General features: G+C 35.6%; 1 protein-coding gene across 1 annotated transcript in view; it reads right to left on the bottom strand.

Annotated features, from left to right (window-relative positions):
- Positions 1–4,016: 4,016 nt before the first annotated feature.
- The window catches only part of CABCOCO1 (ciliary associated calcium binding coiled-coil 1), a 29,554-nt gene continuing 8,363 nt past the window's right edge, over positions 4,017–25,207 (bottom strand). Inside the window, exons 6-8 of the mRNA XM_053449935.1 lie at positions 7,935–8,060; positions 5,799–5,933; positions 4,017–4,191 (exon numbers count right to left, since the gene is read on the bottom strand). Coding sequence (XP_053305910.1) covers positions 4,117–4,191; positions 5,799–5,933; positions 7,935–8,060 — 336 coding nt within the window. The 3' untranslated portion in view covers positions 4,017–4,116. The remainder of the gene's footprint in view (positions 4,192–5,798; positions 5,934–7,934; positions 8,061–25,207) is intronic.

The raw sequence follows: 25,207 nt of genomic DNA on the forward strand, positions 1-25,207 counted from the left end.
TTGTAGCCACGTGTACTCACCGCCATAAAAATACATTTAGTGTAATTACAAGATTATTTGGTGCGTGTTGATGTGGTTAAGTGTGAGAGACTGCATATAGGATCGTACATATCAATGACTGATAGGTAGAAGAAGGCAAAAAAAAATAATGGGGGGTGGTCTCATTGATAATTATGATTGTGACTGAGGGGTCCAACAAGCTGTGGGAGTTTTTCCTGACTTTTCTCCACTCTGGCCAATCAGCATTCACAAGGGGCAAGCATTAGATATATAAACGTGCTGATGACATTTTAACTTGTCAGGTGCAGCAGTTACAGACTGATCAGAGTTGGAGTTTGAGACAGTGACAACTTAGCAGAGGCTGAGATTGATGCTCATTATTTACCTACCAATAGTTTATTTTAATGCAGAAAATGTACTGTTGTAGGGTGGATTCGAGAAGCTGTAGTGACTACTGTAGTGTATTACAGGGACTGCAGCAAACATTTTCCCCTGCTCCATACAGTTTGGTTGATTAGGACTAGCTAAACATGTAATTTGTTGACAAGTCCATTTTTTAATCATCTATTATTCTTCATTGATAAATAAATATTGTTGACAAAACCAGGCATTATGTGTATACTATATAATATTGGGGAAATCCAGTCCTGCTCCATGGGGCTACATGTGCCTATCATCTATACTACTGCTGCTGCTGACCATCCTTACTCTGGGGGAACCTTTTTTTAAATGTCCAGAAGGTGTCTGGAAACAAGTGGTTTAATTAATTATTGATTGCGATACCCGTGCTCAAGTTAGGATACCAAAAATTGGGAATGTTTTACTCTATGTCCTATAAAGAATTTTAAAGATAATTCATAATTTGTTCATTTCAAAAACATAGATAACAACAACAAAAAAAACACTAAGTAGAAAAGTATAACTAACATGAAAAAGTGATTACAAAGATACCGATACGTTAGATACGTTAATGTATAGTTATTTATATTCTTACAAAGAAAGAAAGATGAATGGAGTAAATTATCTAGATGAAAAAAAGAGATTTAATGAGCCTCTTATAGGACTTAATCTGCAACCTTTTATGACTTTGCAATAAAGATATAATCTTTGTAATAACTGAAGACACTGCAGATTTAAGATACATATGGATCTCTTTAAGTAGGCCTTGAATAATATCCCTCAGACTTACAGGTCAGGTCAAAAACACACTTGCCCGCTTCTTAGTGATGAACCATTCAATAACCAAACACTCTTTTTTTTGTGCATCTGCCAAAAGATGCATGTAAACACACACAGTGAATAAGTACATTTTTAAGTTAATTTTCATTTATGTATGATCTATTTATTATTATCTATGTATCATGTATTTATTCTATTTATTATCATTACTCTCCCAAACACTTTACATATTGGTGATTTATCCCTGTCACACAAGTCCCCAAACATTACCACTGGTAGCATATAATTGAAAAGGTTGTGTTTAATAGGGAATAGTTCTGTGTTAATGTTAATTCCAACACAAAGATGTCTAAGATGCAGCAGTTGCCACGTAACAATTTATTTAGAAAATATCAATCACCTCATTTGGGCTAAATGTTGAAATTTGGCAGAGTGCCAGTAATGAAACATCTAAGAGATATAACTCAGGCTCAGCAGGGCTGACTTTTCAAATTACTGGGAAAAAAGCTCAGAATAGTGTTGGAAATGTCCTGCTCATATACATTATTATACATAATTCAATGCTTACAATAATTTGGTTGGATTCAGTAAATAACTAGTTGTCAGTAGTGTATACTGGAAATGTATGGATTCAACTCAGTCAGTTGATTGTGAAGGCCTATCCCTTGTAGGTGCTGAGCTTGCATTAATCATAATGGAAATTAAGTCCCAATATCTTCCTTTCTTTCATAAGGCGTTATAAATACATTTTAGTAGCAGCATATTTAATTAAAATAAATTATATATTTTTTTCTCATTTACAAACAAGCAAGGGAGTAAGTAAATCCTCAAATTCTTTATTTTTCCTTTTTGTTACAATTCACAAGAACAATGCAAAAGTGGCTTCTGTTTCAGATTAGCGTGGCAAGTGTCTAAATGAATGGATATGACTAATGTAGCAGGTAACGTCAATGTTATTTTCACAGCATGAGAACATTTTTGGCATGGAGATGACTGGCAAGCTGGGATGGTGTTTGAAAAATCTAAATTCAACAGTGGGTATTCACTACAATTTAAATTCTTGTGTTGCTATAGTTTTAAACCATGTCTTTTAGTGCTTATTTGCATCTATTACAGAAGATTGAAATCTCTGCATTCTCTATTGCATTTTGTAAACACTGTATTGAATGCCTAGACATGGTATACAAAACTAAACCCTAGAGAGGCAAAGAGATGAATGAGAAACATTTCAATGTTAAGCTTGATTTCAGTTCCTATGCAACTTTACATGCATGTGTGTGTACATGTTATAGCCAGTGAAGGACTAGGGATTAAAATTGGCTTGACATCTCAAGGCTAGCAACCATAAATGACGTTTTGGATACTGCTGCTGGATACTGGTGGCCACACGCTGTCCTCTTATACCTTTGCAGTGTGCAGCGGTGTGTATCCAGCTGGTGGTTGCCCACTAAAAGATATAGTCAGCTGCATGGGTGGCAATAAAGTCACATAACACTTGCCAAATTAGATAAGATTAATTAGGATTTTTTTTAACAATATTTACTATTATGAAATAAATATTATTGCTACTAAGAATTTAATCCTGAATTATGCTTTCAAAGAAAACCCATAGAAAACATAGAATTTAATGGCAGAAAAGAACCATTCGGATTATTTAGTTTGCTTATTTTACTGCTGTAAAGATTCAAACTTCAATCAATCCTTGGACACATCTTAGATTGAAGATAACATTTGGGGAAGACTTTCCTTGTAAAATGTATAGTTTATAATCTAAGTAAACCTGGAGAAGCAGGGTCACTTCGGATACATTTTATTAATAACATCTTGACAATAACCATATACCTTATTTGTAGTATGAATTTTTTTTCTTTTCTATGTATTCTTTTTTTCATATTATGTATTAATATCTGATAATGATGTTTTTTGTACATACATTACCTTTACTTTAATGGCTCTCCACTAGGAATAGTGATATATCAATTTGTCTTATCTTAAATTTGTTATCTCTGGTTTTGTCAAACCTGTTTTTCTTATTATGTATTATACTATAAAACTAAATAAATTATAAAAAAATAAGATTCAAGATATACTTATCACATCACTAGTAATAGACCATGAATTAAAAATATGAATTATATTTAAGAGGTATAATAAACAATTAGGTGACATAGAGTGAGAAAATTATTTGGTAAACCCCATAATGTAGTGTCTAAAATATACTTTAAAATAATGGTGGAGAAAGTGTAGAAAAGGATATTTATAGAGACATTTGTTTTAATGTCCAAAGGGGCGGTTTATGTAAGATGGGCAGCCTCACCAAAGAAGAATATATATTGAAGTACAATGTGACTACTTTAAAATGCATTATTTAAAAGGTTTAAAACATAAATAAAAACACTTACCAAAGGAGAAGCTGCAGCTCCACAATCTGTGGTTTGATTGGCTGCTTGAAGCCATGTGGAGCTTAAGAACAGGAAGCTAAAGGGACAATTTACTGTCCCATAAAGCACATAAAATACATATTCACTCCATAATTTACAGGGAATAAACATAAAGTGCAGTTCCATGAAACTTGGAATGAGAACATACATACATGCATACATACATGTATATGAGATGATGGCAAATGTGAGAGAATAAAAACAAAGTCACATGAAAAACCTGATATTTTGTTTTATTCCAAAGTTTTTTATTTTAATGATTAATATGAAGTATTCAATATGTTTAATATACATATGAAATGCTTTAAACAAGAAAATATAGTTTGTTAGCATAAAATGTAGCATATGTATTAGGTGTATAATAAACATATTACCAAATATATAATACAGATATATATATTATACAATTAATATTTGGTAATGTAGCAAGAAAAACATTTCTGCAGAATTTTCAGTGTGAAAATCTCATATCTGACATTTCAGACTGGTGAGAATGTCATGGCTTTTCCAAGTTTTCTATTTTTTCAGGGTAGGCCTCTTCCTGCACTCTCAGCTTTTCATTTATCTCAGTCTGCAGGGAGAAAAATAAAGTGTTTAGGGTAAAGTTGCTTTTTGCTGCACTATGTCTTTGGAAGTCTGACATTTCCATCATGCCTTAAAGGGAGAGATTACACTTAATTTACCTTCCTGTTTCACAGACGTTACAGAATTCTTCCCCAGCATTTAACTGATAGTTTTATCATAGAAGTAAAATCCATAATGTGTGTATTTTAACTCAAATCATTTTTGTCTAATATAGTATTAAAGCTTTAAAATGATAGTTGTCTATGAAGATCACTAAGTTCAAAGGGACACAGCAACCATATGATGTTAATCAATGTGATTTTTTGTTTTAATCTCCCGTGCAAAAGCACAGAATGAATAATCACAATAACACAATGCATTTGTTCTTTTCCCCTGCCTCTTTATACTTACAGACAGTATATTGTACTTTCTACAAATGTAAAGACTCTTGAAACAGTATAAAACATTTAATTTTATATAATAAATGAGTTAGGTAACTGATATCTGGTGCTAAAGAAAACTGGGGCAACACCCATTTATGTCCTGTATCTAGAATAAACATTCAGTAATCTGTCTTTTAGTTCAACAAAATGTCACTACATTTTCTGTGCTTCCGTAAAATAACAATATCCAGCTTGTTTATAAATCAATGTCAGTACTCGGACAACCTAAGGAACTATGTGTGAGATAAAGCCATTTCCTTTCTTTTAATGTGGTGGATAAAATGTCACATATAAGGTTAAAGAAAGGCAGAAGTAAAAACAGTATAACATTGTAAGACTATTTACTAGAAATATAATATTACATGAGTTTTATAGCTACTGTTGGATGTTTTGCTTGTGTGTCTTAATGTACTATATTTTATGGTTACATGTATAAATAAACCAGAAATATTCATTCTAAACAAATTATAATCTTTTATGTAGCAGCACTTCTTACAGTACATATATTCAAAGGGTATGACGAAACTAGAACTGGCAGAGACAAATGATAAATTAAGAAAAAGAGGACCCTACTTGCAAGCTTACAATCTAATATTCATATATAAATAATTTACATTGATATATGATTGATAGGCCAGAATTTCTGGGTTTGGGTTTTTGGAAGCCTCTGAATGTAGGGTTTCTAAATATCTCCAAATATCAAATTAAACTTCAGTATCAGAGTATCAGAGGAGTGGACACTAGTTGTGTTATTTGCTTTGTGTATTTTAGAGGCTCACCTAAAGTTGTAATAAATTCCATGTACTGTACATGAGGTAGACTGGAAGATTTTTTTCAGTCCAAACAAATATTCATTATTAATTGATTTATACAGTGTCATCATATTGTGCAGAGCTGTGCAAATAAAGTCTAACCCTTAATGAGGAAACAAGTACAGAATTGTAACAAGAACATACACTAGGAAAAAGGGTAGTAGGACACAGAAGGACATAATGGTTCAGCTTGCTCATGACTTTTTTAATTGCCCCTATTGGTTTAAGCGTGCATGTGTTGTCTGTGTTCTGTCTATGGCCAACTATTATAGAAAAATAAATGAGTGTTTAATTATAAAATGTAATAGGCGGCGGCGTTGGCGGCAAAGTAACTTAATGCAAATACATGAAAAACTCACTTGAAGGCTGCCCATAGCTTCCACTGTGGCCTGGTTCAAGACGGTCTTCACTTTCCCCATGCTAAGTATATTAGGAGGATCAACAGCATTTAAACTTTCACCTTTCTCCAAATCTTCATCAGTCTTCTCTGTCTCCTTATTTAGAACATGAAATAAAACTGATTTTAGACAGAAACTAAGTAAAGCATTAAAAAAGGTCTCTGATACCTCATTTGTTAGATGCAAAACAATATGGATCACAAGAATTAGTGAGAAACATTTGCGTGTTTTTCTGTTCAGGCCAAGATGACAAGAAATGACATGATATTTAACTGAATGTGTAATACAGTTAAGTTTAGTTTGCACCATCTGTTTTCTTAACAATTTAAATATCTTAAAATGGAACTGTGTAACTGCTACATTTGCATAACAGTTTGTGATGGTCGTTGGAACTGCAAAAATAGCTCAATCAAAATTCTAGTAGTAAACTTTGGAAGGAATATTATGTTGATGAACATTGCCATGGGATTAAAAAATAAAGGTTAGGTTCAGAAATATTTGGACACTGACACACTTTTCATAATTTTGGCTCTGTATGCCACCACAATGGATTTGAAATAAAACAACAATTGATGCAATTGCAGATTTTCAGCTTTAATTCAAGGGGTTGAACAAAAATATTTTAGGAAATGTTTAGGAATTGCAACCATTTTAATGCACAGTCCTCTTACTGCGGGGGCTCCAATGTAATTGGACAAATCAACACAATCATAAATAAATTGTTCACTTTTAATACTTAGTCGAGAATTCTTTGTAGGCAATGACTGCTTGACGTCTGGAACGCATAGACATCACCAAACGCTAGGGTTCCTCTTTTGTGATGCTTTGCCAGACCTTTACTGCAGCTGTCTTTTGTTGGTCTTTCTGCGTTAAGTTTTGTCTTCAGCAAGTGAAATGCATGCTCAATCGGGTTGAGATCAGGTGACTGACTTGGTCATTGCAGAATATTCCATTTCCATATTCCTTAAAATTTTGTTTTGGTTCACTGTCCATCTGTAAAGTAAAGCGCCGTTCAACCAACTTTGTATACACTTCATAATTCATCCGGTTACTTCTGTCACATCATCTATAAATACTAGTAACCCAGTTCCATTGGAAACCATGCATGTTGAGGCCATCACACTGCCTCCACTGTGTTTTACAGATGATGTGGTATGCTTCTGATCATGAGCTGTTCCAAGGCTTCTCCATACTTTTTTCTTCCCATGATTCTGGAACAGGTTGATCTTAGTTTCATTTGTCCAAAGAATGCTGTTCCAGAACTGGGGTGGTTTTTGGAGCTGGTGGTTAGCCCTCTGTATCTGCTATTGTGAAGTCTTCACTTTATGGTAGACTTGGATAATGATGTCTACCTCCTGGAGAGCGTTTTTCACTTGGCTGGATGTTATGAAGGGGTTTTTCTTTACCATGAAAAGGATCCTACGATCATAAACCACTGCTGTCTTCCATGGACATCAAGGCCTTTTTGTGTTGCAAAGCTCACCAGTGCATTCTTTTTTTTCTCAGAATGTAACAAAATGTTAATTTGGCCACTCCTAATGTTCCTGCTGTCTCTCTGGTGTTTTTTTTTCCTTTTTTGCAGCCTAAGAATGGCCTGTTTCACTTGCATGGAGGGCTCTTTTGACCGCATCTTGTGGATTCACAGAAACAGCTTCCAAATGCAAATGCAGCACTTCAGATGAACACCAGACTTCATACCTGCTTAATTGCTGAAAAAATAACAACGGAATAGCCCACACCTGTTCAGGAAACAGCTTTTGAGTCAATTGTCCAATTACTTTTGGCCCCTTGAAAAAGATCGGGCTACATACTTAAGAGCTGTAATTCTTAAACCCTTCTTCCAATTTAGATGTGAATACCCTCAAATTAAAGCCGATGGACTACGCTTTAAGCCTATATTCATTATTTAACCGTAAATTGAACTTATTTTGGTAGACAAAATAACAAAACTTGTGTCAGTGTCCAAATATTTCTGAATCTAACTGTATGACATTTACAATCAATGCCTTTTATTATCACAGGAAAATGTAACATTATGTTCTTAATGTTTCTATAACATATTTAAGAAACCACGTTGAGCTATTCTTATCACAGTACCTTGTTTTCCATTAAGTTTTGTAATGGAACTGGAGCCATGAATTGCATATAGATCTCAGAAGGTATACCTTCTTCAAGCGGTGATGGTAAAGGTGTTTCTGCTGGTTTTGCAACCTCTATAACTTGCTGTGGAATAAAGATGTATCGTAACTAAACATTCACTAGAATACTGTGTTACAGGCTCTAAATCTTGATTTTCAAGTAGATTCCAATACAGCTTGACACCTGCATTCCAACTATCAAATGTTACACACACAACCACACACATGTATGGACACACACTTACACCTTGGGTTATTATTAGCTTTTTTGTTACATAGAGCCAACAATTTATGCATTACTTCTAAAAGTACACACAATCAAATGGTATGACAATGCCAGAACCGACAGACTAAGATCAACTGATACAGTTCATCATGAATATAACCCAGTGTTAGCACATTGTGGCATTGATATTTACCCTGAAAAAATAATACATTAAGGACAACTTTTCTAATATAAATTTATATGCTCATCTAGAACAACACAATAAAAAGATCAACTCTATTTCCAGATACCTCGTTTCTCAACCTTATAGCCAAAGCTATACGCCATGGATTTTCTTGGAATGCCCTATTTAAGGCAACGACTGAAGCATCTAAAAACACATTTGGCAGCTAATTTGTAACATATTTAGAACACTTACTGTTAAAAAAAAAAAAAAACTACTTACAAAATTATCCAGTTTAAGAAACAGCTTTTGTTTTTGGTAAAAGAGCTGCTCCAAAAATGTTATGGTTTTATCATTTTCCTCCTTGTTGTAATTCTGAAGACTATATTTTCCTTCAAATTAATACTAATTTCTAAGCAGTTCAAAGAAAAGAACATTTTGTCTTTCAAAGTATAAAATCCACTGTATGGTATAAACTACGATTTTACTTGATTCTGAGCTGTATTGTGTTTCTTTTGAGTTATTTTGCTCTCTGACTTTGTCCTTTGTCCTTTCTTACAATGAAATATGTGCTTTAATAGCTAAAACATTAGTTTGAAGGATAAAAAGATGGTATTTCACTTAAACATCTAGTAATTATGATATGGTGCATTTTATTTCTGCAGTTTATATATAAGTCATGCATTTCCAGAGATCAGAAATGTATTAACGCTGCTCCAATGGGGATACACATAAGGTGATTCTGTAACTCAAATAAAATGACAGCTTATTAAACACAATTACATAGATTCATTAACCCCTTCTTTACTGAGTTTACCAACATCTTGGTATGTCCCCTTCAGCAAACGAAGATATTTTGGACAATGCTATGCTTTCAACTTTGTGGAGAAGGCACTTTTCTATTCTGGCATAACTGTGCCCCAGCGCACAAAGCAAGGTCCATAAAGACATGGTTGGATGAGTTTCATGTGGAAGAAATTGACCGGCCGCACAGAACCCTGATATCAACCCCCAACACCTGTGGGATGAAGTGGCACTCATTCCCCATGAATGGAGCATCATGTTAAGTGTAAGTGTGAGGATTCCATACATAAAGGAAGTCTTGCAAGATGATGTCATCACGCAAGACGTGAGGGACTGTTCGTTAGGACAGCCCGTACAAATCCCTTCAGAATCCCCGATTCTCTCTATATGAAGAGGCAGTAAAGCATGAATACAAATTAAAACTGTTAATTATACTCCCAAGATAGACTGTAGACCAAGGGAAATGTAGCTAGAACAAGATGAAGTGAAAATGAGTTATTCTAATTCAGGAATTAATTATGTACATGATTGGGCAAAATTATGTTTACAAAATACTTTGCCTATACCATTTTATATACATGTCCAGGTGTATTGGACACTTAGATGCACCAAAGGAAATGTTTTGTTGCCGTAATGATTATATTACAGATGCTTGAGAGGCAGGGCATACCAAGGGATATTAGTTCCACATTTCTATAGAAAGGGATAAATACCACATTCCACCATTCTGATTGAACTTAGATAATTCTTTGTATCAAGATGATCTACATTACTCCTTCTGAATATCCTGCCCATGTCTTTGTCTTTTCTTTGTCTTTGGCAATGTCTGAAGCTAATATAACACAAACATGGCTGATCTGTACTTCAGAGTAAGATTTAAACTATCTATGAAAACTAGATAAATGTGAGCATTCCAAGCCAATGCCAAATTGGGGAAACAAAGCTAGTATTAGTTTCAATATATATGAAACTTTACAAACATTATTTTTGTACTGTATAATATAGAACTACAATATGAATGAGAGCTCTATACAGTCTGTTCTAGAAATCCATTCTGGTTTAAACATTCATTTAGAAGAAGGAAGCCAAGCTTGTTATTCTGCTTTTTAATTACATTGTTTTCATTCAGCACTGCATAATGTAAAATGTTTTGAGTGCAACGTACAGCACTGCCTTTCTTTTATTTACTCGGGAAATAAAAATGAATATTTTATTTTGAAGCACATATGCCTTAAGTCTATTCTTACATATTTAGAACGGAATGTGTCAATAAATTAATTGTACATATATAGTGTTTTCTTTTTCTGCTTGCAGATAATTATGCTGTACATAATAAATAATTTAACAGCAAGGAGAATTATTTGAAAAGATCAGAACAGGAAAATAAGACTGATTGATGAATGCATAATAAATGAACCCCACAGATGTGATTGCTGCAGGAAGAATTGACTTTGCATAAGTTATCAATATAATGTAAGCATCCCTCCTACCGAACAGATGCAGTCTTATCAGACATTATCTGGCACTTTTCATTACTTGTATGCGGTTAAAAATTACTCCTACTTAAAGGATCATAAAATGAATACTGGATTATGGCCCGTACAGTGCAAACTAATAGCTTCCTAATCACATAATAAATCAATATATGTATTTTAAATACATTTAAAAAAATATGATTTATAACAACTCAGCTAATTTTATTTTCCATATACCTTTTCAAAAGCAATACAACCAGTTACATGGCAGCGGATTAAAGGTGCCTTCCCACATAGGAAAACATTGAGCAGGTTAAACAAATACACTTAGCAAAGCTGTCATTTTATTTCTTCTTATGGTTTAATTACCTAAATTGCAGAAGGTTTTCCTGTTTCTGTGACAACAACAAATCAGTGCCTGCTATTGTGTCACATGACGATTATTAAAAAAATAATTACAAATGATGCAAAATTATTTATGATTAAACAATTTACACTGTGAATGGTTTGGACATTTAATAGTACAATGAATGTTGTTCTAATGTCGCAACGAAGACGAGACTACGGACTGATTAAGGCTTGAGTCTTTACAACAGAATAAACAAGGAGACTAGATAGGCTGAATGGTTCTTATCTGCTGTCAAATTTTATATTTCCAAGGACAAATCTGTTGAAATAGGGGTGTTGATGGAACCAGGCATGGACTGGCCATCTGGCACACCAGTGCCGACAGCACTACATACACTCTCACTCGATCTGCCTCTTCAGCAGCAGTGAGCAGGCAGCGGCTGAATATACCTGGGTGAGCATAAAAATGGGGCCGCACATATCCAGCTGTCGGACACACTTATGTCATTAGGCGGCTGCTGGCCTTAAAGTGCCAGGGCACCTTTGTCATTTCCAATCTGGCCCTGGGTAGAAAAATACCTTTAAGTTGCACACCTCCTTGAAACTGAAAAGGTTAAGCTTAGTGTGAATATATGTATGTGATATAAGCAGATATTTGCATTCATTAACATTAGTTTAAAATTTAACATTTTTATGTGTCTTTACAATCTGTCTCTACTAGACTGCATGTGCCAACATGATTAAAAACAGTATTTCACTGCAGGAAGTCTTATTTAAATAAAGAAATTACAAACAGGATCAGCATCATTTATATTCTGGTTGTTTTCTGCCAATGTACTGGGGTTTGGGAATAGCTTACATAGTCAAATTAAATGAACCATTTTGGTTATTATTTTATTTTTTTCTTAATGCAAAATGTTGGATATTCATCTATCGCTCTAAACAAATTCTTATTATTCTATTTGCACATATTTTAGATATAACATATAGATGTATATATAGTTACACACCTGCAAATCCAAACAAAGAAGTATTGTTAGCTCCAATTCGTTATGTGATCATGTGCCAACACCACTAAATTAAAATATATTAAACAGAAAGCCAAGAGAAAGCATTGCTTTTAAACATGCATTGATTAGAATATTTTAAAGGAAAATTAGATCCAAAAACTAAGTGGTGTTAATTATATTTAGAACAACTATACACAACTCATGCTACGCTGGATTTTGATAAGCACAGTTCATATATCTGGTTTTGGGTGGCCAACTTCCTGGTCTAATTTGTACGGTAAAGGAAAAAATTATTTGATCCCCTGCTGATTTTGTATGTTTGCCCACTGACAAAGACATGATCAGTCTATAATTTTAATGGTATGTTTATTTGAACAGTGAGAGACAGAATAACAACAAAAAATAAAAAATAACACATTTCAAAGAAGTTATAAATTGATTTACATTTTACTTAGTGAAATAAGTATTTATTCCCTATCATCTGGCTCCCAGCTGTCTTTTATACAGGTAACAAACTGAGATTAGGAGCATTCTCTTATTCTACTGTATAAAAGACATCTGTCCACAGAAGCAACCAATCAGATTCCAAACTCTCCACCATGGCCAAGACCAAAAAGCTGTCCAAGGATGTCAGGGACAAGATTGTAGACCTACACAAGGCTGGAATGGGCTACAAGACCATTGCCAAGCAGCTTGGTGAGAAGGTGACAACAGTTGGTACAATTATTCACAAATGGAAGAAACACAAAATAACTGTCAATCTCCCTCGGTCTGGGGCAACATGCAAGATGTTAGTGGGTAAACGTACAAAATCCGCAGGGGATCTAATAATTTTTTCCTTCACTGTAAGCGCCAGAAGAAACTATAAAGGTAGTACCGGGACTGTCTAAAAATAAGTACAACTTAAAATTTCTCAACTTCCTGGTCTGCCAAAACTCCTATCTCTACAATTGTATATATATTTGTTCCTCTGCCAGTCTATCTGTGTTATTCAAGACCATCTCTGTTCACTTCTGCAAAAGGGCGGAGCCGCACAGACAGCCCCTCCTACTTTCTGCCAATCGCAGGAGATGGTGCGCCTGGAGGACAAAAGTTCAATGGGAGGCCATGTCCAAGGAGAAGAGGACAGAAAAAGGAAACCCAAGGCGCAGCGGACGAAGAAAAAGGGCAGATTAACAAGAATATGCAATAGAAGAAGTGGTGCTGTGCAGCAAAAAGACAGAGACAGGACGTGCAATTAGTGTCCAGTGAAAGTGAATGAGCGTGTGAGAGAACATGAAGGAGAGTGTGAGAGTGGATGAGAGTGTGAGAGAGAGCGTGAGCGAGAGTGAAAGAACCAAACAAATACACATGAAAACTCTGAGATCATTGCTTTGTTATCATTTGTTGAGATAATTATGTCTCCTGTCAGCATGTACCTATTTTATTTTTCACCAACTTCTGTTGATGGACTTTACAAAGCACAGCTTTAGACACATATCTCATAACATGATGAACAGAACAGGTACTTTTTCCCTCTTTCGTACTTACTTTTCTAATTTTCCTCCATTAAAGTCAAGAGGACAAATATGAACACATGATTTATATGTTCATTTTTATAAACCATGCTCAGGAGAATGTGTTTTTATAGGCATTTATTACTGCATAACAACAATGACAGTTATAGTGAATTACATCTCCTAAGTGCTTCAGAGCTGCAGTCGTTTTTTTCACTTTGCAGTTTTCTCAGGTCAGAAAAAGGATCAGCTGCAGTTCTCTAATTTCACAGTGAATAGGCTATGCCATAAATCATGTCTTATTGCTGTATAAGGAAATAGATTCATAGAATTAGCTAATGTATATATAATGTTTCCCTTTCTGGCTAAATAATGATAATACATCCATTGTACAGAGTTGTGGAATATGACACCTGGGGGCTCTCTGGATTTGACTTGGAGTCTCTAGATCAAGAGCCTAGGTCTCCAAGTCCCTTCTCCTTTTTCTGAAGGCAGTGGAGTGGTGTTTAGCCAAGCCCACTCCCCACCCAAGTTAATACGGTCTTTGGCTATGTCACCCAAAAAAGAGATACCCCCTGTCATGGAAGCCTCCGTGACTTGGGCGGCGCCTGGAGGCTGTATTTCCCATTATAGACGGTGGACCCCTGGATTGCATTACATACTTCCAGCAGATGACAGTGGACACTAATTACAGTGCAATACCTGGTCCCTTTGCTTGGATTTATGTGTAAATCAGCCTGTACCTGATTAGGGGTACAGGGTGGCAACAGTGAAAGAGCCAGAGCTCTCTAGATCCCAGTTTTCCCCTTCCTCCTGCCTGTCTGACCAGTATTATTGGTTCTGATGGCAAGATTTTGTTGGTGTGGTTTTCTGTTATAACTAACTTGTATATGATCTGCATATTGTGTTTTGCATATGGTGTTATGCATGCTGGTCATAACTCACTGCCAGCCTATTGGAAGGTGGTGATTGTTTCCTCAATAAAGTTAGTTCCTGTTTTACCTCAATACAAGTCTCGTCTTGTTATTGGGGTAAGCCTCGTGCTGCCCTTGTCAGGGCAGTAAAGCACTGTATTGCTATGCTTCTGTATACTACAGTGCCACCGAGGTTCCAGAAGAGCTATGATTCCTGCTGTCTACGTCGCGCTAGTCCTATCTGAAGGTTGAAGTTTCGTGTTCCCGGTGGCCATGGGGAGAAGGAAGGATCTTCTGGTGGATGTACCCAATCGCAGTACAGGTCGTTTCCATCACACCCCCACCTACACAGCCAGCTTGCCTTGTTCCCTCTTGTAACCAATCCTCCAGAAGAGGGAAGCCTGCTCTGGGAAGTTGTCAGGTATGACCATATCTAATGCCCTATATTAGTACTCAAACAAGACAGTAAATTTATAAAGTATGTTTATGCAATGACATTAAGATTATGCGGTAGTAAATGAAAATAAGAAAATGGTTAAGAAGTTCTTACTGTAATATCTCACAAAATACATTTTTTAAAAAATTAGACATATATGGAAATTAAATTATCAGATTTTATAACAATAATTCTTACTTTCAATCTGTGAATACAACCTATAATTATTATTATAATTATTTTCCCGTATGATACTGTATTTTCAGTTTCTTTATTTTAAGGTGTAACAGTATGTACCTCCAAACATTAGGAAGCAATTTAGGTAACTAAAAGTATCCTATAACAAATATTCAATTAAAAATATGTGCCAGATCTCATTTCAGCTCAGCACTGACCACTATATAGAAATTAATTTACAGCACTTAACAGAGAAGTTGAATTTGGTTAAAACTACTCCAACAAGTTTGACTATTAATTTCCCTAAGGTCCAGCTATTCAGAAAGCCAGCTGTTTGTATTTGAAAGTTATAGTCCAAAGTGCCATGAAACCAAGCCAGGTTTGTTCCAAATATATTTTTACTAAAAATTAAATACATTAAATAAACTCTATGGTCAGTCATGTTGACTGAACACTGTAGTCTGTAAGGTAATTTATAATGTGTGTGTGAGCATGGGTGTGTAATTGTGTGTGTGTGAGCATGGATGTGTACATGTTTGTGTGTGATCATGTATGTGTAAGTAGGGTGAGATGGACTGTGTGTTAGAATTAATGTGTACACGCGTGTGAGTATGTGAGTTAGTGTGTATAATTTGTGTAAGTGTGTTTACATATTTGTGAGTGTATGTTGGAATGTGGAGACAAGGGGCAAAGAAGGCACAGACAAGTTGTTTGAGGACCACGGTTGCACATACAAGCTGTTTGGGGCAAAGATGGCACAGATAAGCTGTTTTTAAGGCCCTGTTGTTTCTAGTTACGCCCCTGGACCAAAGAATGTCCAGCACTGTGTAACTAGAAGCAGAATGGGTCGGCTGAAAAGGTAGGGAAACCCAGAGTGCATGGGAAAGAATATATCCAATATTAATACCTATTCGTTAGTAGCGAAAATGTGCTTGTATTAACAAAGGTAGAAGCTCAAATATGTAAAGTTTTAAACATTGACATCATAAATCTACGTAAAAATGTTCAGTGCATTTTTATGAAACTATGAAAGTTCCTTATAGTGTACAATAGAGTACAATTTTGCTCATTTGGCATTTTTTTAAACAAAACAAAAAACATAGAACTAGTAGGGAAAAAATGTAGTAAAAAAGTGTTAATGTTTTGAATCCTAGAAGGGTGAGCAGAAAAATGAAATATACTCACTCCGCTTTGCACTCAGACATACACGTATGTTCTACTGTTAACTAGGTATAACAAATTTTAAATCCTAATTAATCATTTCAACTTTGAAAAAGAATGTTGAAATACTTTCTGGTTTACAGATGTTCTCTTCATTATCCCAAGAACATTTTGTGGTTAAAATACTTTGTTCAATTTCAACAATCACTGTTGGAATGTTCCAGCTGCAATTTAACACCAGCATGAGACAGGCATATGCGACCTAATAATATTGAAATTAAGCATGTATTTCCATTTATTTTTGAATAAACATAATGTCTCTTTATATTTCAGTGACATTTTATTAGCTTATACAGTTAATATAATTAACCAACTTAAATATCTATCAAGCTATAAATATGAACAAAAATGGAATACCTCATTTTGGCTACCCTAACCCTTCACAATGACAAATTCACAGTTAAAGACAAGGGTTGTACAAATATGTAGAGCTCAATATCTATTTAAAATAATTTCAATCAGCAGGTGTTCTGAACACTGTCTAAAATTAATGATCACAAAAGGCTTTTTAAAGTGATATATAATAGAGTACATATTCAAAAAAATTATATATATATATATATATATATATATATATATATATATATATTTATTTATTAGGGCTCAATAGCCATCTTGATTTATTGATTTCATACCCCCCAGTTACCATATAAAAATTAAGAAGGGAGACCTCCTAGAGAACTGTATGATCATATACATATGTGTGTAGGGCTCTGATGCTATGTTTATTTATAGTCTGCATTATTGGATTAAAATGTAAAACATTCATATAGAAAAAAATAACCCCTAGGGATTGCTAGTATTTACTAGTTTGAATAATAATGAGTCAGGATTATAAAGAATTAATTAATGCAATGAATAAATCATATGCATTTCTTATTCAATTCAGCTACTGGATACAGAAATCAATAGTAGAATCAGTACATGGAAAACAGTACTAACGAAACAACCCTACTGTAGTTGTATGTAATATAACATAAAATATCCAAATTTTTATAGGTGAAATCAACTCTGTAAAGCATATCTGAGGTCAGATGGGGCCATGTTAAAGAATAATATGTGGTAAAGAAACCTTGGGTTCTAATGCACTTGTTGGGTTAAAGGGACTGATTTCCACTGTAACCAATTATTTATATGTTTATAGTGATGATGAGTTGGACATTATATTCAGGGTCAAAAACCAAAAAAATAAATTCTGCTTAGGAGATTTGCAAATATCACTGTTTCTAATATTCTTTGATGTGGCTCTATTAAAAGTTAGGCTTTTAATTTTATGCAGAACATAATTATTTATGCTGGTTAAAGGGAATCTGTCATCAAAGAATAAAAACTGATGATACTCCATTAAATAATAAATAGTTCAAAAACAGTTTAAATAATTCTATAAAAAGCTGGCCAGTACTTCTCTATTGGCAGACTACGTTCCTTTTATATAAAAAAAACAAGGGCATCTGCCTTCGTTACAGCTAATACGATATCAAATTTCCATTCCACTTTTTTCTACTTAATGGTAAAATATTTTAAGGGGCAAGCATGTATAAAAAAAAATAAAGAATGCATTAGTAAATGTGACTTTTATGAACTTAAACCTTTATGGTTTTTTGAAAGAAAAGTTATTTTTGTCTTGTTAAATTTTAAACAGTTATTTCAAATGATTTTTGTACATTTTTGGACAATGATGTGAACTTTATACAGAATTTAAAACTATCAAAGAAGATAACACAAAAACAAAAGTGAATGACAAAATTATGTTAAAAAGCAATTAAAAAGCAAGGTTGGTAACACTTAACCTAGAGGGCAATTTCAAACATGGGTCCCATTAATAAAGCCGCCAAAGGCATATTTGAAAGATGCCCAACACATACTACCCAGTCTGATCATACAAACACACAAATGGGAATAGAGGAAGGATATGCTCAATGAGTAAATTCTTCCTAAAGCCCTTGTTACTGTAGGCACCCTTGTTACTGTACTCTAGGATACATTATCTTAGTTCTCAAATCTGTCTCTCTCTCTCTCTCTCTCTCTCTCTCTCTCTCTATATATATATATATATACACTGACTGGCCACATTATTAGGTACACCTGTTCAATTGCTTGTTAACACATATAGCAATCAGCCAATTACATGGCAGCAACTCAATGCATTTAGACATGTAGACATGGTCAAGACAACTTCCTATCGAGCATCAGAATGGGGAAGGAAGGGGATTTAAGTGACATTTTTACGTGGCATGGTTGTTGGTGCCAGACGGGCTGGTCTGAGTATTTCAGAAACTGCTGATATACTGGGATTTTCACGCACAACCATCTCTAGGGCTTACATAGAATGGTCCGAAAAAAGAGAAAATATCCAGTCGTACCATACCATCTCTGAATGCACAGCACATCGAACCTTGAAGCAGATGGGCAGAAGACCACACCGGGTGCCACTCTTGTCAGCTAAGAACAGGAAACTGAGGCTACAATTCGCACAGGCTCACCAAAATTGGACAATGGAAGACTGAAAGAATGTTCTGATCTGATGAGTCTCAATTCCAGCTACGACATTCAGATGGCAGGGTCAAATTTGGCGTAAACAACATGAAAGCATGGATCCTTCCTGCCTTGTATCAACGGTTCAGGCTGGTGGTGTAATGGTGTGGGGGACATTTTCTTGGCACACTTTGGGCCCCCTAGTACCAGTTGAATGTTTCCAGCACCTTGTAGAACGTATGCCACAAAGAATAAAGGCAGTTCTGAAGGCAAAAGGGGGACCAACCCGGTACTAGCAAGGTGTACCTAACAAAGTGGCCAGTTAGTGTATTCCCATAGCAGTAATGGGGGGGATTGGTAGTTAATTTCATGTTACAGATGTATCGTATGTTAAATCCAGCCATGGGCGTAGGAACCCCTAAAAATCTGGGGGGGATAGCATTTTTACTGGTAGGGTATATTCTTGTTCAGTAAACTGGGAATTGTTCATGGCAAATTTTATATAAATGTATGTGTGGTGTGTGTGTACAATTTCCGCACAAAAAAAGTATCATGTTCAGTTTTCACAGACAAGCTCTTTATTAAACAAACAGGTCAAAGAAAATTAACCAAAAGTTTGGCCTATATTTCAGTTATTTCACTTAGAACAACCGGTAATAATACTTTAAGTAATGCACAATTGCCAAAATTTTAACAAAAGATCCTACAGAAATGCAATGATGCAATTAACCCTTTCCGCATTTGTGGTCTGGGAGCAGACAACACTTAAATACTCTTATAGAAATATTTTATTAACTGCAGGCAGAGTAAGACCCTACAACCAACGCACTGTAGTGGTTATGGTGCAAAGTAGCTGTTTTGTACACTGGGGCACAGTCATGATCCCCAAAACTGTTCCCACAAAGTTAGAAGCATAGTGTTGTCCAAAATGTCTTGGTTTATCACCTTCAGCTCATAAAACGTTCTACTAGATAAATGGGAGAAAATTCCCACAGAAACTCACAAAAAGACAAATCTTACAACCACAGATGGACCCCACTGGACACGGCCACAGAGACTACTATGATGTATTGAAGGAACCATCTAAGACTCCTAACACGTCATACACACAGGAACATATCCACACACTTAAACACTTGAATAACATACACACGCATGCACACACTTACGTACACACACACAATGAGTTAAACATGTGTTACAGGGAATCATAATCTTCCCTTTAAGTACGACATGCCTGCTCATACACACACATATGCACTGCTCTTACGCATGCCTGCCCACAAAAACACACGTATACGCTGCAATTGCCTGCACATACACACTTGCCAGTACTCACACTTATGCACTACCCTTATACACGCCTGCCCAAACATACATAATCTGCTCACACACACATGCCTCCCCATAAATATACACTGCCCTTGCACATACTTACACAGACATATACACTATAAGACAAATACACTCCTTATATACACACATATACACTGCCCATACAGACGTACACGTCATACAATGCCCATACACACGTACACATATACACTGCCCATACACACATACACATATACACTGCCCATACACACATACACATATACACTGCCTATACACACGTATACATATACATATACACTGCCCATACACACACATATACACTGCCCATACAGACATACACATATACACTGCCCATACACACATACACTGTCTATACAGACATACACATATACACAGCCCATACACATATACACATATACACTGCCCATACAGACATACACATATACACTGCCCATACAGACGTACACATATACACTGCCCATACACACACATATACACTGCCCATACAGATACACACATATACACTGCCCATACAGACGGATGCACATACACGCACATATACACAGCTGCCCTATACACATATGCCTGCCCAAGTGCCCATACACATGCCTTATCATATGTATATACACACACAAATCTACCATCAGACTCCCCCACCTTCGTTCTCCACATCAGACCCCCTCCCACCTTCATTCTCCACATCAGACCCCCCAACCCACCTTTGTTCTCCACATCAGACCCCCCCACAACCTTTGTTCTCCACATCAGACCCCCTCCCACCCACCTTCATTCTCCACATCAGACCCCCCTAACCCACCTTTGTTTTCCACATCAGACCCCCCCACAACCTTCGTTTTCTACATCAGACCCCACCACAACCTTCGTTTTCTACATCAGACCCCCCCCACAACCTTTGTTCTCCACATCAGACCCCCCAATAATCAACCATCCACCCACCTTGGTTCTCCACAAATCTTACCTTTTCTTCCTTCTTCCTCCTTTCTGCTTTTTCTTCCTTCTTCCTCCTTCCTGCTTTCTGCTTTCTGCTTCCTCCTTTCTGATTTCTGATTTCTGTTCTAACTTTCCTTCTGTTTGCCGCTCGCAGTCTGTGCAGTGCGGCTGCGCACAGCTGTTTCCCGTCGCCCCGGCGCTCAGTTACAGACAGCTGGTGAGTGTGACCTTAATGCAGCTGCAGGACTGGTTGGGGAGATCACGGATTTCCCTAACCAGTCCTGCAGGCTGCAGCTGCCGATCGGGCAGCTGTGAGCACCCTCACAGCTGCACCCGAGTGCGCTCACCCTGGGGGGGATTTCTATATTATCGGTCCCCCCCGCATGATTTCCTGGGGGGGATCCGTCCCCCCCGTCCCCCCCGGTTCCTACGCCCGTGAATCCAGCCCATTGTCAGCAATGGCTTTTGCTATGCAATCAAATTATTGAAATAGATGTTTAATCAAGATTTCTTACATCTAAATCTTTAAATTACACAGTATTCTTCTCTGTTGTTACAAGGTATTAAGAAGTCCAAATTATATTTCGAAAATACACCCTGTATTTAATAAACCATTTTGTGTTTCAATACTTTTTCCTTACACTTACTTGCTTAAGATTGTTCAGATGTCATACATATGCCTTTAGAGTAAGACTTACCTAGCAGTATGCTTAAATACTACTTAACAATAACAGAACAAGAAGTTGGCTTTCAAACAAAGTTGCCAGTGTCCATGAGTATAAAAGTTAAATTTATAAAGTGTGTATTGGAAGGGATCAAGTTATTTTGCAAAACGATGTTTCCCTTATCTATTCTACAAGGAACTGTTAACTCACTGTTTAGTAGGATTTTCTTCCTTATGTCATTTCCTCATATTGTTGATTTAAATTACAGAGCGATAACATTATGGATCTATTTCCACCTCTGTGATATAATATCAAGCAATGTGCTTAGTTCAAAGCCAGCTAACATAAGGGGCCTTGGGGCAATTGTCCTGTCACCCATGGCATGGTATCATCCCATTTTTACATACATACAGTTATTCCTAATCCCGGCATTATACATAGTATGTAATGTGAAATCTTAAAGTTATATTTATCTATTTTATTTATATTTTTTTATCATCATGTAATATTGCATCAGCCAATTTTAAAGTAATTATAATTGGTACAGACATGCCAGTTTTATACAATGCTAGTTGGGAATTAATGTAAAACTTTAGTCAATACACAGTTCTTTTTGTCAAATTTTAAAGAAAATTTGACAATGTTACTACTAAATCATTTATAAGATCCTTGATGAATAATGTTATGAAAACAGCTTTAAATATATCTTTTGCTGGTTGTCAATTGGTTTATAAATATGTAGAATGGTTAAAACAGACTCACTATCATCAAAATAGGTCCAGCCTCAGTAACTTACAGTAAAAATAATTTGTTTGCACAACTCTGCTATAAAGGAAGAGTATTTTACTACAACTGGTGGAGTACCTTAATAAATCCTCATTTGTAAGCAGAGAGATGCCCAGGCATATTTCACAGCCAGCCAAATGTTCCAATGCTGTGAGCCAACGCAACAATGCAAACATTAAGCTGGGAAGACTTGTTGCCATGTAAAACAGATTTTATTTCCAGGTAGCCATATCCATTCTGAAATATGCCATGCATAATCACCCTACTATGGTAATACCCAATACTTGAACAATTTGTACCACACTTCCAATTAGTAATTGTGTAATTGCAAATGCCTAAAATATGGAGGAAAATGTAGCTAACACATTTATATTGGGAATCAGTTAAATAATCAAACCAAAAAAGATTAGGCAAAAGGTCAAAACAAAACATTCACATAACACACAGGAATCATTACATTAAGGAGGCCGATTTTTTTTTTAAAGAGTAAAATGGGAACTCGTTATTGAATATATAATAAAGATAGATGTTTTCAAATTATTCAGGCTCTGCACAATTCCATCGGGAGCACTAAAGTAATTGACTGAAGACATTTCTAAACCAATAAAGAAATAATCACTTGAACAAAAGAGATAGAAAAAGATTAGAGAAGGGCAAATATTGTGCCTACTGTGAATTGAATGAAACACATTTTAATAAAAGCATGGCTATTGTGATTACATTTATGTTATGTTTAGAAAGTAGAGGGGATTAGGGGACAAAGTAAAAGGTAAATTCCCAAATAAATATTATTAATAATTATCTTGAGATGCATTTGATCTCATGCAATATTTTATATTTTCTTTACGTTTACAGTTTTCCAAAACTCTGAGATTCAATCATAAATAACAAATAAAATTCTACAGGTAACACAACTACCTATATTAGTAAAAAATATAAATTGCTGCATTTATAATATCAAGCACTCTCCTAAAATGATATAAATATATAAAAATAACATGTGTGATTAAATTGAAAACATTTTACATTGCAAGCAATCTTGCATAATCAGGAAAACAAAATAATTATTACCCAAACACGTAAATAGTTAAGAATAAAAGAAATAAAAGCTTGCAAACTAAATAGTGCCAGGATTCATTAAAAAATAAGATGTGATTAAAATAGATTAACTCTATTTAAGAATGCAAGATAATATTCTACCTAAGAATAACAGAGCAAGCAGAATTAATTTACAGACTAAAACAAAGACAGGAAAAGACAATCTAAATTGTTAAACTAAGAATAAAACTAAGAATCCCTCAAATATTGATCCATTTCCTGATTCAGTAGGAAAAACTACTTGACCAATGTCATTTTGGTATAGGCGTGGAGCTTTCTTAGATACCATGAACTTTTTGTAGAAGATAAGTTCTGATAGCAAAAAAACACAAGAATGCTTTACAGTATACACGTTTAGAACAGAATCTACATGCAGGCTAGATCAGTGAGTCACATTGAACTACTAATTGTAGTTTTAATATAAGAAAGTGATGAGTACAGGTTCAGAGGCTTATACGTAATGTTTAACTTGATGAATGTGGTGAATGAGTAGAGCACCCTTCCAGCAGAAGTGGTAGACGTTAACAGCAATGTAGATTAAACAGGCATATGATAGCCTAAGGCAGACATGTCCAAACTTTTTTCGAAGAGTGCCAGATTTGATGAAGTGAACATGTGCGAGGGCCGACCATTTTGCCTGACATTCTTTGAACCATTAAAATGAAATGCAAATTAACTATTTTATGCAAAGTTTATTGAAAACGGCATACTTTTCATTTTGTGACTTGGATGACAAATCTAAACAGGTGTTAAATCACTCTGCCTTTAATATCAAAAAACAGATCTATATTTGGGCAACTTATCTGGGGGGCCTTATCAGTCCGGAACGCGGGCCGCAATTGGCCCTCGGGACGGACTTTGGACATGCCTGGCCTAAGGCTATCCTGAATGTTAAACAAGACTAGGACCAAATAAGGATTGAGTTTTTAGAGCAAGAAAACACTAGCAGACTAGATGGGCGGAATGGGTCTTATCTCCTGTAAAATGCTGTTTCTGCTTTTCAAGCGGGTGATCCCCACAGTGTGGGAATATGTCAAAGGAGAAGGCCAGAACAGTTAGAGCTCCAGTGCTTAAGGGGTTGTTAACAGCTAAATTAAAGAAACCATACCGTACCTTAGCAAGAGGTGTTAGTGGTGAGAAAATGAGAAATACAGCAAATTGGTCTAGGAACTGGGACACTATACCCCGGGATCTGTAAATGGCATCCTTGTGCAATACAGTGAATTCTGTCCAAGGATATACAGAGCTGTGAAAATGTATTTGCTCCTTCATGATTTGTTCTGTTTTTACTTTGTCACATTTAAATGTTTACACGAGTAAACACAAAATGTAGCTTTTAAATGACCATTTCATTTAGTCAAAAATAATAAGATGTCCCAACAATAAGATGTGGGCACAAACTGACCAGATGTCCAAATAAAAAAAAATGGTGGCCTTTTACCCCCCAAATAACCTGACAAACCCATGCATGGGGGTATCACTGCACTCAGAAGATGTTGCTGAACACATATTGGGGTGTTGTGTGACAGTGACATATACCAGGAGTGGCAAATTCATACCTGAAGTCTGAAGAAAAAAAATACCACCAAAAAATTGGCAAAGGTTGGTGGTAAAATTAGCGCATAGAAATGGTTAAAATACCAGCATCTAAA

The sequence above is a fragment of the Spea bombifrons genome, chromosome 11, assembly GCF_027358695.1.
Source record: "Spea bombifrons isolate aSpeBom1 chromosome 11, aSpeBom1.2.pri, whole genome shotgun sequence".
Classification (NCBI taxonomy): Eukaryota; Metazoa; Chordata; class Amphibia; order Anura; family Pelobatidae; genus Spea; species Spea bombifrons.